A 15,201-nucleotide genomic window follows, 5' to 3' on the forward strand; every position below is an offset into this window, starting at 1 on the left:
CCGCACCTACAGTGAAAAATGTTGAACTACAAAAACTAGGCTACAGTAACCAGGCTGTGTAAGACCGGGTGTCTTCTGGGATGATCTCCAAAGTTGGTTACCCTCCAGTCTGTAGGTTTAATACCGGGAACCGTGGTTCGGAACTGACGTTAAACAGTTGGTCCAATCCAGCGAAAAACCCTCGTTGATAAAAAGGATACTTTAAAATGTAACAAAAATATGTTAATTGAAGTATTCACATATTTAACTAAACAGTGATTTTGAGAAAATATCTCTCGCACGTCTAAAGTAAATAATTTTTTCAGCGAATATGTATCGAATTTTTGTTCTGATATTGCCGCGTATGTTTTACAAGCCCGGCGATTTATCGTTGTATACTACAACGAAAAAAAAAGGGAAACTCCGACAACAAAAGCGTACGATTCAACTTTTAATTTGACCTCGTCCCCCCAATTAGCGAATATTACGTCCCGAATATCAACTCTTTTCTGGCCTACACACACGCGACTAAATCGATGCTATTGTCCCGACCCACCCGCGCCGTAATAATTGGATCATAAAAATAATTCGACAAATAAACCTGGGCACCCCTCGCCCCCCAGTCCCGTTCCGGCGACGGAGGTAAGGGGAGAAGAGGGGTTTATTTTGAATCGCTTCGTTTGGGGGGCCGTCGTTTTTTTCCCGTCGGTTGGCGTTGCGCTTTTATTTCGGGAGCGCGCGGGAGCCCTCTTGCGGCCGCGCCGGTTAATTAAAAATCGCGATTCGCATTTTTAATTATTCACCGAGATTGAATTTATGTTTGACGGATGGGGAGGGAGAAAAAACTCGACGCGCCAACGGTCCTAATTGGAAAGTAAATTTTCCGATTGGAAAGCGACGGATTTTCTATTCGGGCGATAATTAGAATACTTTTCGGATTGGCTGGTTATTGGACTAGTCCGGGATATCGCGGATGATTTCGGTGTCAATAGACGGGGACTGATTCTCGGTGGAATCGTCCGAGCGACGATATCCTAAAACTAAGCCTTTCCCAATTTTGACCACGAAATACGCTTTATTTATTTACATAAATTGACAGACGGGCAGAGTTCTAAAATAGATGTTGCAAGAAAGGCTCGATGAATCGCATATTCTACTTAAAACACATACTGGTATATGGATTTTTCTAAATTGAAATCCTGGTACCTGACATTTATTATACGTATTAAATATGCAAAGCAGCAAAATCGTATAATTATAGAAACACCTTCCATATATATAAATATGAATTTGGTTTTGAAATATTTGTGGAATTTCAAGGCAGGATCATATGGTGAGGATTAATAGAATAATTTTAAGCAAATACTAGAAACCAATAATTTTCTTTCTCATACAATGTGTCCCTGTCATCAATAGTTTCACTGTCACAAAGAGTCGACCATAGAGCAATAGAGATTTAACTTAGGATAGGAAATTTTAGGGCAGACTTCCCATCTCCATCAAATGATTATTTTACAAGATGTTAATTCGGTCAGTACTCCTTTACGGATCTAATATCTACTTCGAGTTTGTTACACCCAACAAGGTCAAACGGCTTCAAGTTTTCCAAAATAAGCTCCTCAGGAGAATATTAAACGCTCCATGGTTTGTCAGAAATAATCAAATTCATAGGGAAACTGACACTCCAGAAATCAAGCACTTCATATCTCAATCATTCCACAAACAACAACTCAGCTCAAGTTCTTCTGAAAACGCCCTTGTTCGCGAGCTGGTCGACATGCTGGGAGCCTAGCTCCGCGTCACCGCTAAACTCCCCCCCTTTTCCAGGCTGGAACGACCTCATCCGTCGCTACACTCATAACTTTTGCCCCCATACAACAGTATCCAGGTTGGACACGTAAAAGGTTTACCGAGCATAATTGATAAATGTATTTTAGTTTTCTTATTATTTAGTCACAAATTTAAACAGAGAAGGCGACCTGACTTTAACTTAGAACAAATAGTTATAGATAACAAAATTGCAAGAACAATTCAGTAAATATGCAAAATAAGTACCAATGCCGTCATTGCAAGCAATATGAAATCAAAAATCTTCAAAAATTATGCATGACTCGAACAAGGCGGATGTTCTGACAGGGGGACAGGGTCTATAGGGTCGGATATAGGGTACAAAAATATGGGAAAAATAGAAATGTAAGTAGGAGCATTTTTATAGATGAAGAAGTAATAACTACAAAGAATCAAACAGCTGGAAGATGTTCTCACCGGTTTTAGAACATGTGATCGAGCGTCGCCACGCTGTAGAATAATGTTGTTGGGTCTTTCACCGTATTCTAGCTGTTTTTCGCACTGTACTCGACTCAAACGTATAAATTATATTTGATAGCGATTCCAATTGATAGTTTCATTAGGTTTTAGGGGCTCATTGTATCACAACTAGATGATCCCATTAGCACTCACTGGTTGATGGTTTTGGCTTTGGATTATCATAAAGAATACACTTTTCATTATCAGTAACAATATGATGCAAAAAAACCTTTCCTATTTTACCGTTGGCGTCAATATCAACACTTCTATAACAACGAAACTAGTAGCATTTGACACATGACCAAACGCTTTTTAATGTCCCTTTGTCCCTACAAAGTCAGATATTTTCAAAGCACTGAAAAGGTTTTTTTGTTCGCACGAACGAAATGATACATACTGATCAGTGAAGCGTATCAGTGTGGCTTCAACTTGAAGTTGGTTACAAGTGTGCCCGATGCCTTTTAAGATAGATTTTCTTATAGATCCTTTAGAATGAAAGTCTTGAATGAAAAGGATGCCAGGGCAACACAACACAATTTTGAATCGGTTACATAGTTATATCGCTTTCCGTTAGTGGATAATTCGATATCCAGCCTGTGCGTGTATCTATTTACTTTTTTGCTGTCTCCTCTTGTTATTTCGCTGAGAAAATCGATTTAGACACCAGAACTAAGTCGTCGGGCATCCGGCTGTGTCGGGGCGGTGTCGGCGGCTCGGATCGGCAGTGGACATAAATCAGAACGCCCGAAGGGGTGTGTAAGAGTTGGCGGCGTCGGCGATGGGAAAACGCTGAGCGTATCACTTTTATTTCCCAACAAATTCGCAGGATGTGCAGCCGCGAATATTCTGCCTGGTTCCTGTTGCCTGACCGGATTTATTGGTCGTGTGATCGCCGGCAAAAAAGTTTTTCCTCCCAATTCGTTTTATTTTGTTTTTCTTCCAGTCTCTTTGATAGAATTTCTAGAACTCCCAGCAGGATCTATTTAGAATTTTAATTATAGCTCTCGGTATGTACCCCTAATTGCTCGATTAAACTGTTTAGTTAGTATACTGCTTTCTTACCCCTCTTTTATATCTTATATATAAAATTCTCATGTCACAATTGATTCTTATGAAGTTTTAATAGTTATTTAATAAAACATAAATTATTATGTGCAACGGTACGCGATTAATCATTAAAAAATTAATGAAAAACGTTGTCAAAGCCACCATTTTAAAAGGCAAGTTTTTAGGTGAAAACATATTAATATCACCAATTTAAGCGTATTCAATTTCCGATTAGATTGGCATTTGCAATGACTATTAATAAATCCCAAGGCCAAACAATGTCTATTTGTGGTTTAGATTTGACCACACCATGTTTTTCATACGGACTATTATATGCTGCATGCTCTGGAGTGGGCAAACCATCAAGTTTGTTTGTATTAGCTAAAGACGGGCTAACAAAAAATATTGTTCACGTTGTAGTATTAAGAGATTAATATTTTGTAATAAATTAATGATATATATAATTATTACTTAAAATAAATCATAATATATTAAAAAATTAATGTTCGGTGTTTTGTTATTTTTATATTCCCTCATAGTTCCATGCCTTTTTCACTCATACACCACATCTTTACGCACTTCCAATCAGTTAGTTTTTTTTTATACATTACAAGTTCTCTAGAAATTATTTAAACGGCAAAACGACATTTGCCGGGTCAGCTAGCTAACTTATATAAATAAATGTCAAGACTCTGAAATAACGGAGTAAGCTTTTTTATGGAAATGTAGTGAAGATGCATTAGAAGACTTATTCTCGTGATGAGAAGAGTTCATCGCCTTAATTTCGACTTTTTAAGAAGAATAACTCCACACAAATGTTGAACAGAATTACCATACTGAAATATTTTAGTAATATCCATAGGATAGATTGGAATAGATATTTCCAATTTTTTTAGATTAGATTTTTTTAGATTAGAACTTGTAATAAATTAGAGACAAATATTCCAAGGCCGATTCTTCATAGAGGTTTTAGGTGTCTCTACTGTCCCACAAACAGAGAAAACAACAATATTTTGTGAAACCTCCCTGTAGCCCCATATAGAAACAACTTTTTAATCAGTACTTTCCAGTTTTATTCTTTGTATTTGATTAAGTTTAAATTAGTTTCATGTTTTCATACAATTTTTTTCATAAATCACGGAATATGTAATACTTATGGAAAGACATCGACTGTCATTGTGGAGTAATACAGCTTTTAAGGGTATATAGTATTCACACTATTACTAAGGAGAGTGAGGTGTTGTGACGTCATACATTTTGATGACGTGCATAGGTCCTTCTTGACTGCAAAATGTGTTAAAAGTAAGAATTGTTATTGTAAAATATTAATTGCTGCGGTTTTTATTGAAAATATGTTTGAAATGTTGCAGCTGCACTGAATATTAACATCAAATTAGTTCAGAAAATAAATAATAATATAACCTTGAATTCACCAAAAGGAATCCGACTTTATGCGAAACGTGTAACGAATCAAGATCAGCTTGATAGCTGCCTCAGAGATCAAATATACGAAATGGGTAAATACAGTAAGTAGTTTTTTCAATCAAAACATAATTTAATACAATTACTTCAGAGAATTGTTAGTCCAGAAAGTATCCATAAAAAGCTGAAAGATAGGCAGCTATTTGGGGGATGTAGAACATCCCCTTATACACTGTTAGTTAATATAGAATTTAAGTGAAGTAAAGATAACTTACGAAGCGATTTAGTGGAAATTCCAGACATTGCTTTTAAAAGAATACAATTTTTAAAAACACATAACTAAATCAAGGAAGAATTATTATATCAATATGCATATCTAGATGAGACATGGATATTTCAGAATGGTGCATGGGTATAATCGGTCACTCATGGAAAGATGATAATAAATATAATATAGAGACATCAAAAGTTGATGGAAAAAGTTAAATGTCGGAATAACTATAGATTAGGTTTTGTTAGTCATAACATTTATTCATTGCAGACATATAGTCCTTCATGTTGGACACCTCTCTTGTTGGTCTTCCTCTCTATCACTGCATATTTAATCCAATTGAGTTCATTATTATATTTAGATTAATATTTTGTTATATGTCAGAGTTAACATGTACGAAAACTCAGAGTTGATGCGACAACATTGCGACGAATTGATCTCATCAATTCAGATCACATTGGTTCACTGCTGTTTTAAATAGACTATAGTGCGATTAAGTTAGAGTTATCATTTCTTACTCAGCTATGTTGGCGTGACTCTGATCAATGTTCGTAGTTGAATGTACGATGACGAGGAATTAGAAATATATCACATCTGTATCGCTTTTCGAATCGTTGATAGAACATTTTTCGATAATTTTAGTTGCAGTAATATTTTCACGTATCAATAAAACTTAAATACTGCGAATAATTTATGAACTCCCTGTTTTCGGAAACAAGAATACACGCGCGCACATCCGTACAAAAATAAAGCCGCTGGGCGGATGGATCTCGACTCGATGACTGAAAAAAATTTACAACTACTCTTTTATTGATAATTTTTCATCGGCGGCACACACCGACCAATAAACGCGGATGCTTTACGATACCCATAAAATATTCCATTACGTTTGGATGATGATGCCGCGCTGATATTCGACTGGATGCGTCCGCGGCACCCGGATAGATTTACGGCCTTATAATTTTGTCGGTCGAACTTTTTTTTCCGGACTCCGGCAACGACACGATTTGCTGTAAATTGTCCGGCCGCCGGGATTTATGGATCCTGCCGTGGCGTTTCGGGCGGTCGCTGCCTGGTAAATTGTCCGTTTTGCCATAATCGACAACGATTATTGACACAGCCGAAGAGTGAAATCAACGATATAGAAACACAAAACTACTCTATATAACACTATATAATATAATATGTGGTATGCTGAAAATATATTTTTGCCGGCCTATTTATGTTAAAACATTTGTTGGTATCGATATTACGAGGGTAGTTTGAAAAGTCGGATTTATTTAACAACATAGCCTCCCTTTATTCTGTACATGTAGTTCAACAATTCCCAGTTTTTTATTTTCTTCGATCCTCTTCATTTGGTTACATCTGAATCATGCACTCTAATCTATTAAGAGATGACAGTTGGAAGCAGTAGAGATGCTTTTAAAGCTACTCTGCAAGAAATTGAAATGACCAGTGAAATATCATATTCTAGAGGGCGTGTTCGTATTTTGTATTCATGTGCTTTGTCAAAATGTACCTGCTGACCACAAAAATTTAAACGAATGGTTTGTAACACTTACCATTTTAAAGTTATGATTAATTAAAATGTTATAAATAAATAAAGACAGTATGAAAATTAATAAATCATATTTATTATCTACAAATAGGCAATAAATAAAATCAGCAAATAAAAATTAAAATAGCTCAAAATAGCAAAAGAGGTCAATAGAAAAAACTAGCCACATATTGTGAAAAAAATTATTGCGACCATAATTTTAGAAGCTGACAGGATTTTTATATTTCGATCTAGCATGTATATGTGCAAGCTTGATTAGTTAAACTATACTAAACTAATAACGAAACTATATTAGAAGAAGTAAATGCGGTACCCCCTATATATCATGACAATTCCTTAATTAATTAAATTATTTTAGCACAAAAACATAATAGTAGCAAATCCAGCTTACGTCGAGAGCCGAATGTTACTACATAGACTTAGTTCAATATTATTGCCAAATATTCGTAATAACCATGTCGAATGGAAGTAGACACTTCAAATACACTATTTCAGTATCACCTATTTATTATTTACTAAACATGAAAATTTTAAATTAATATATTTTTGTTATAAGTTTATTTATCACTCAAACTTTACTTTTATTATATTTCGACCTAAAAATTCTGGAAATTCTGCTTACGTCAAGAGCCGAATGTTAATACATAGACGTAATTTAATATTATCGCCAAATATTTATAATAACCATGTGGAATGGAAAGTGTATGAATTACTAACAGGCTTCTCTGGCGTACACCAGCTTTTAAAGGAAGGATACAGCAAACAGCTGCGCAAGAGTCACAGACCAAAATTATCGAAGGCAATCTGAAAAAATCGACTGTGGTGAGATTTAGTGAAGAATGTTCAAAGCCCTGTAGGACCAAGAGCAGAGTATTGATTTGGAAGTAGACGCTTCAAATACACTATTTCAGTATCACCTATTTATTATTTACTAAACATGAACATTTTAAATTAATATATTTTTGTTATAAGTTTATTTATCACTCAAACTTTACTTTTATTATATTTCGACCTAAAAATTCTGGAAATTCTGCTTACGTCAAGAGCCGAATGTTAATATATAGACGTAAATTAATATTATCACCAAATATTCATAACAACCATGTTGAATGGAAAGTGTACGAATTACTAACAGACTTCTCTGGCGTACACCAGCTTTTGAATGAAGGATACAGCAAACAGCTGCGTAAGAGTCACAGACCAAAATTATCGAAGGCAATCTGAAAAAATCGACTGTGGTGAGATTTAGTGAAGAACGTTCAAAGCCCTGTAGGACCAAGAGCAGCGTATTGATTTGGAAGTAGATACTTCAAATACACTATTTCACTATTACATATTTATTATTTACTAAACATGAACATTTTAAATTAATATATTTTTGTTATAAGTTTATTTATCACTCAAACTTTACTTTTATTATATTTCGACCGAAAAATTCTGGAAATTCTGCTTGACTGAAATATATGCTTACAAATAACTTATGTTTAGTAACTGCCACTTTAAATACAATTTTAATATACTCAAATTTCATTTTGAGTAGACACTCAATAAATATTTTCTCCATTTTTAATTTTTTGCATTTAAGATTTACTAGCATCGGTGTTATGCTCAATGACTCGTGTAAGCTTATAATCGCACTGATTGATATTATTATTAATAAACTTAATCATTCCGCTGATTTATTTTTGATGATCGGGTTATTTCGACATTGGCAAATACAACTGTTTTAACACATATGTAATAGAGCCTAGGTATGGATAATTTTACTCTTGTTAATGGAATATGTTGACACTTATTTTCACAATAAGTGAATCGCTAATAACGCCTAGTTATTATTTTGGATAGGTAGGATTTTAGAAATTATATTGAAAATATTACCTTATCTATCAGCAAACAGTTGGTTTATAAATTAATTGCTGTATCATTCAGATAAGAAAGAGATAATTCAAGTTTTCTGGTGCATATAAAACTCATTTTGTAAAAATGTATCTAGCTTCGCGTTGGTAGCTGTTGATGCAACAGCACTGCACAGTTATAGAGGAAAAACTTGACCATCATTGGAATGTCTGGTGCAAGTGGAGGGAAGTATAGTTAAATTTGGTAGATATATTCTAAAAATACTATGAAAAGGGAAAATTGAATTGGAATGGAAACATTGGATATATTTGTGACTATTTTTAACTAGGACGTTAACAATATTACTATATAAAAAAAGTTAAAAAGTGTCAAATCGCAGCTGGCCAATTTACGTTTCAAAAAATTGACAGCATGTTTGCCCAACAAAATACGTCAAATATTAATTGTTTAACGCCTGTTACGATACATTGCGCTATTATATTTTAGTCGAAATTTGTCCAACGTCTAGACAATTAAGTTACAAAAAAGCAGTCATATAACTAGTATACTACGTTTACCATGATACTCCTATAATTCTAATTTTACTGCCACCATTAATGGTAGCACCAGTATTTTGAAATTCAGTAATTTCTCTACCCGTCTATATACGAAACGCTGTACCTGATATTTGATAGTTTTATTTGTTTGCACACCAAAAAATAACTAAGTTTTGCAGCATTGATAACAACTTCCAACATTGTTCGAAACCAATTCAAATTAATTTTTGATCAAGCATATTAGTGTTACAGAATATATAGCTTGTACAATTTTCACTGTTTTTAACATAAAAAATTATTATTGCAATATAAATAATGTTAATATTACCTATACAAAGGCATTCCAATGGTATCTTTGTACCAGAAAATCATCTTGACTCTATCGCCAGGAAAGGCAGGAGTGACATCACAGGGTAGTTCTGCATCGTGACCGGGAACCGCCCACACCATCTTTGCCGGTACTAAAACAAAAATAAATCATAAATTGTTTGGTTGGTGCTCAGTTACTACTGCAAAAGTAGATCCTTAGACTGTAAAATAAGTTTTTCTTCAGTAAATTTTATGGTATATATTTATTTCTTTAAAATAGCATACCCATAGGATAGTACCATAGGCAACCACACATTCCCGTACAGAAACCATTAGCTGGCAGTACCCTTTAATTAGCATCATACCGACAGACACAGAGTCATTCTATTTCCTTTCATATTATAACGTTGACTTCAACCTATATTTATAACATTTAACATATAAACAGAAACAACAAAAAGAAACATCACCAAAAATACTATCCCGAAGGAAACAAGGACTAAGTATAAAAGGTAAAAATGATCTCTGATGAAAGTAAGACATACTACTTGGATATACAATTGTTAATTGGGTGAATTAAGCCTTCAGGGTATACCACTACATAAAAAACGCGTCTAGAAGACTTCATAAGTGGTATGGAAAATTTAAAATTAAATAAAATAAAACCCAAACGTTATAACTGTATAATTAATTGAACTTTTAAGTCCTTCGATAATATATGCATTGGATGTACTGTGATGTTAAACAGGCTATATCTCTTTATTTATATCTAGAGGTAATGTTAAGTATTTTATTACCGCGTTAATTTCACGGAAAAGTAACCCTCTAATATTCCAGGTGTACACGGACCGAGAAGCAGGTATAATTACAAATAGCTTGGCGTCGACCAATTAATTAGCTGCCGTTTGAGCTTGTGATATGAAATTTTAAGCCCTCTCCTCGCGAAATCCTCGCGTACGATTCTCTACCGCCCTCTTTCGCAATCATACAACAAAGGGACACTCGACAGTGGCCGAAATATTAAATTGTCGGCCATTTCGATGTCGAAATAAAGCGACACAATATGAATTTCGACCGCCTTTTGTCTCCATTACAAAAGCACAATTGTTTACGTTATTTATTAGGAACGGTTTACCCGGCAATGCCGCCGATCTGCCCCCTTGCCCCACCTTAGCCGCGCACCCAGCTCACACCGGTATAAATAATGCGCCATCAATACGACCAAAGCATCAAAATAATTTAATTGGGGCGGGTTTTTGTTAATTTATGCGCCAGAAATAATTTATCGACCGCAGTTACATGATATGTTTTTCGATTTACGGATTTCATTGTTCATTGTTCAGATTTCGCGCAAGTACATTTTATTGGCATAACACAATAATTAAGTCAAATTCATTAATAATAAAAGAAAGGTATTGATAACGTTGGTAATAGAACAATTTCAAGTGTTAGTGGTAGCACAGTGTTCTGAATGACTGCCTTCCTACTGACACTTTAGTATTCGTGCACAACACTCGTTCGTATTTCATCCAGATATAGATATAAATAAAACTTATTTGTAAATATGATTGATTACGATTAAAATTCCACAGGAAACAACCATCGCATTTGCACTATTAACCAGGCTAGGTGAAGGCAGAAGTCTTCTGGAATAACTCAATCGCCAGAAACTAGGTTAAAGTTAACTAGGCTAAAAATCTACCTAAAGCAGTAGAACATGTAACATGTAATACTAACATCGATCGCCCTGTGGCCGAAAATCGACTACAATTCATTAAATTAATTATGTTTCTCTGATGATATTTTCTCACAATATTTTCAATATAAAATGTATAGCATGATTTAACTAACAATGTAAACAAATTAAAAGAAAATAATGCAAAAGGCATTTCGGGAATTTGGTATTTGGTAGTTCCTTACCAAATCAGCGAAGGCAGTGTTGTAACATATCTAACAATAGATCTACGGACATTGACAGCTGCAGCTGCAGTGGAGGCTATTCAGTGACATTAAGAAATAAAATTTAAAGATAGAGCAGAAAACTAACACACATTTTTTAAAGATTTATTGAACTGTCCTTTAATAAAGTATGGTAAAAGGTATTGCATTTTAAATTAAAGAAACTTCTACCTCATCCGGATGATGAACTGCTAAAATCTTACTTCCTAAATCACCATTTTACAGTAAAACAAGGTGAAATATACTGAATTGTATTCAATATATTCAGGAGTTACGCAAGATAGTGTACTGGGTCCACTAGTATATTTTCTGTAGACAGCTGATCTACCTAAAAAAAATCACCACTGTGGCAACATACTCAGACGACACGGCAGTCCTAGCATCTCACGAAGATCCAGATATAGCATCAATGAACAAAAAACCTACAAAACAAACCTAAATTCAATACATATGTGGCTCAAAAGATGGCGTATAACTGCCAGCGAAACAAAATCTAGTCATATAATTTTTACGAGCGATGCGAAGAAGAACATATTCACCAGTCTACATCAATAATTCTCAACTCCTACAAGCAGATGATGCTATATATCTTGGTATGCAGCAAGGTCGGTGCCTAACTTGTAAGAAGCACATACTCGCCAAATGGAAACAACTTGGACTTAAACTCTGTCAATTGTATTGGCTTATCAGGCGCAAATCCAAGTTATCATTGATAACAAGATATTATTGTATAAATCTATACTCAAGCTTATATGGTGATATGGAAACCAACTATGGGGATCCTCTAGCAAGTCTAATATATCCATCATACAAGGGTTCCAAAATAAAGTGTGCCATTGTCGATGGCTCCGTACTATGTTTCAAATGAAGTGATACAACCCCATATTCCTCTAAAACCAATAACGAGTGTAATTCAATGTGTTTGTGTGAAGTACTTCGAAATAGCGTCAGTGCATTTCAATGTACTCGCTGATCAGTCAAATATATAAAGTAACAGTGAAATGCGTAGACTAAACTTATCTGGTTATTGGATATTTGTAGACTTTGGAATAAGCTTTAAAATATATATGCCACATACACAGCTACATGCTATACATACATATATATATATATATATATATATATATATATATATATATATATAATACTTATATATATACATATATATATATATATATATATATATATATATATATATGTGTGTGTGTGTGTGTGTGTGTAAGTATGTACTTATATAGCAGTACTTTATTGTAAGTTGACTGGACATAATTTCTTCCAAATAGACAATGTATTCATCTAAATTTAATATCCAGCTCCTATTTATATGAGCATTCAAAAACAGCTTTGCACTTAGTACCACTCATTAATATATGAAGTGCAGCGTATGGATCTTGGTTATTACTCATTCTATCAACGAAGTTGTTGATTTCGTTATATGTACAATTGAAGTGAACAGATTTGTTCCCATTTAAGCTGATTCTGCTGGACCAAGTAATGTAATGTCCGAATGTTAATTTTGTATTTATTAATGTTTGTATGTTTGTATTCATTAATAAAGGCTACTATAATGATTGAATACTAGATTTTAAATATGACTGGAGAAATTCTCTTGAGTAACTCTCTACAGCAATTGGTTAAAAAAATATTACTTAGCAATCATAATAACCAAATTCGAGAACTATAAATAACTTGTTTTAAAATAATTCTCTCCTGAAGGAAAGATCAACTTGCTCATTGTCCTATCTGGACAGATTTCGGGAATAGAATCTTTCGTGATAATTGATTATAGTGCCATTTTTCATTTTATTATCACAAGTAATGCATTGGTGAGGTACTCGAGTTGCAACATAGTAGAATAGCTACTTTTGCATAGGCAATACCGTCATAATTGGTGTAGTTAGAGGCCATAATAACATAACAATGAAATTATAAACGTTACTAAACAAAATTAACAATCGGAGTAAGCAATGTAGAATTCGTTTAATTTTAATTAAATCTGTCAACCGTTATATTACAATAAAGTGAATTATTGAGGACTGCTGTTAATGTTCCGTGGCACATACTTCAGAAATAATCGTTTATAAATGGCCACCATTAACCAAGCGGTTAAAACCTAGCCAAGAATGATGAACAGAGACTTCTTCCCCATGTTAGTGTTGATGCATTCAGGCTTCTTGAAGGTGCAGATGGGACAAGACGAGTGAAGAGGACATGTTAGCGCAAAAAGAGAGCACGGTGCTAGTGTCCGCATATTAATGTAAACAAGTTGGTGGATGGTGTGAAAATCTTTAGTTCTATTTGGCAATTCAGGACTACATAATAATATTGCTCATTAAGCAAGTGTTTCTTAGTTTGTATTTTTTAGTAAAGTTGTTAGGATATTATTTAATAATAAAAAAAATGTGGAAAGAAGTGATAACTTGTTCAATCGATGATACCGATATCATTGCCAGTATAATAATATTGTAAATTGAACGAAACTCTGTTAATGTAACAGTCGTCACTTCATCAGAAACCTCAATATAATATATCTAACAATAGATATACAGACATCGACAGCTGCATTTGATGGAATTTACTGGCATTAAGAAATAAAATTAAAAGATACAGCACAGAAAACGAACACACGTTATTTTTTGTTGAAGATTTATTAAACTGTCGAATCACACCTTGAGAAACAAATATCCCGAAATCAAAATTGCTTTTTAAACGCCGAGGAATGCGAGGAATTAAAATTGAACACAGGACCTGAATGATTCCTCTTTCCAGAAACGGGACGGTTAAAAGTGTCGTCCGTCCAGCTGTTTCGAGTGTTCGTAATTTTTATTTCGGTATCGGTGCGTGTCGAGGGGAGTAAGGGGTACGATCTAAAATTAAAAGTTGAATCGCACCGAAAATATTTACGCGGTTGACGATGGCGAAATTATTTGATCTTTCGACGGCAGTTTCCAGTTTTTATCCCGGATTATATATTGTGTTTCGAGCCCATTGTGTTCGACGTCCGAATCGTTTTTATTAATGTTATTATTATTGCCGGCAATATAGCGAAATTTATTGACGGGAACTGTAGGGGCGCATATATTCGTTATTAATATAGTATTAAATTAATAAAATATTTACGTAATTATATAAATATATTGCGATATAAAATTGGCTATTGCCTTTAAATGAAGGGGATACACGTTATTAATTTTAGTACATTGTAAAGCTGTATTTGCCAAATGCTGTTCCGAAACCAATGTTCGATAAAAATTAACGATTAGGACGGAACAGGTTCGTGTTGTTAAATTACACTGAGTTCCAGTCAAAATGTAACCGATTTTATTGTTTCATTAATGGAAATTGTAATTATATGTATTGCAGTTAAGATTTTATTTCCCGAAACGTATAATTCAGTTGACAGCATTAGAGTTATATACAATGCTACATCGTCTGATGAAACAGGAGTTTTTGAAGATTTTTCTGAGCTCAAATTGTGTTAAAATTAAGGTTGACTCGTCATTCTTACATAAAATGGCATTTTAAAACAAAACAATAGTTTCTATGTTTTAAACCCCTTCATATCTCGTTATTTATATGTTAGATAGCCCGATTAAAACGGCAATGGATAATCTAAGAAGTCGCTGTAGCTTCTGATGAAGTATTACAATACACAATATTATTAGAATGGCAACGATATCGGTATCATCGATTAAACGTTATCAAAAAACTGCGGAAACTGTACAAACTGTAGTCCTGAATTGCCAAATAGAACTAAAGATTTTTACACCAAAATCTCTTAGGTTCCATCAACTAGTTTACACTTACATTAATGTGGACACTAGCACCGTGTTCTGCTTTTGCGCTGGCATATCCTCTTCACTCGTCTTGTCCCATCTGCATCCTCAAGAAGCCTGAATGCATCAACAGTAACATGGTGAAGGAGGTTTTATTCATGACTATTGGCTAGGTTT

The 15,201-nt window shown here is 34.2% G+C and overlaps 1 protein-coding gene across 1 annotated transcript in view; it reads right to left on the reverse strand.

Annotated features, from left to right (window-relative positions):
- The window catches only part of side (motor axon guidance molcule sidestep), a 278,234-nt gene that overhangs the window by 209,918 nt on the left and 53,115 nt on the right, over window positions 1–15,201 (reverse strand). Inside the window, exon 2 of the mRNA XM_076404051.1 lies at window positions 9,309–9,441. Within this exon, the coding sequence (XP_076260166.1) occupies window positions 9,309–9,441 (133 nt within the window). The remainder of the gene's footprint in view (window positions 1–9,308; window positions 9,442–15,201) is intronic.

The sequence above is a fragment of the Rhynchophorus ferrugineus genome, unplaced genomic scaffold, assembly GCF_030347505.1.
Source record: "Rhynchophorus ferrugineus isolate W39M unplaced genomic scaffold, kcgeb_rfMv2 rfM4, whole genome shotgun sequence".
NCBI lineage: Eukaryota > Metazoa > Arthropoda > Insecta > Coleoptera > Curculionidae > Rhynchophorus > Rhynchophorus ferrugineus.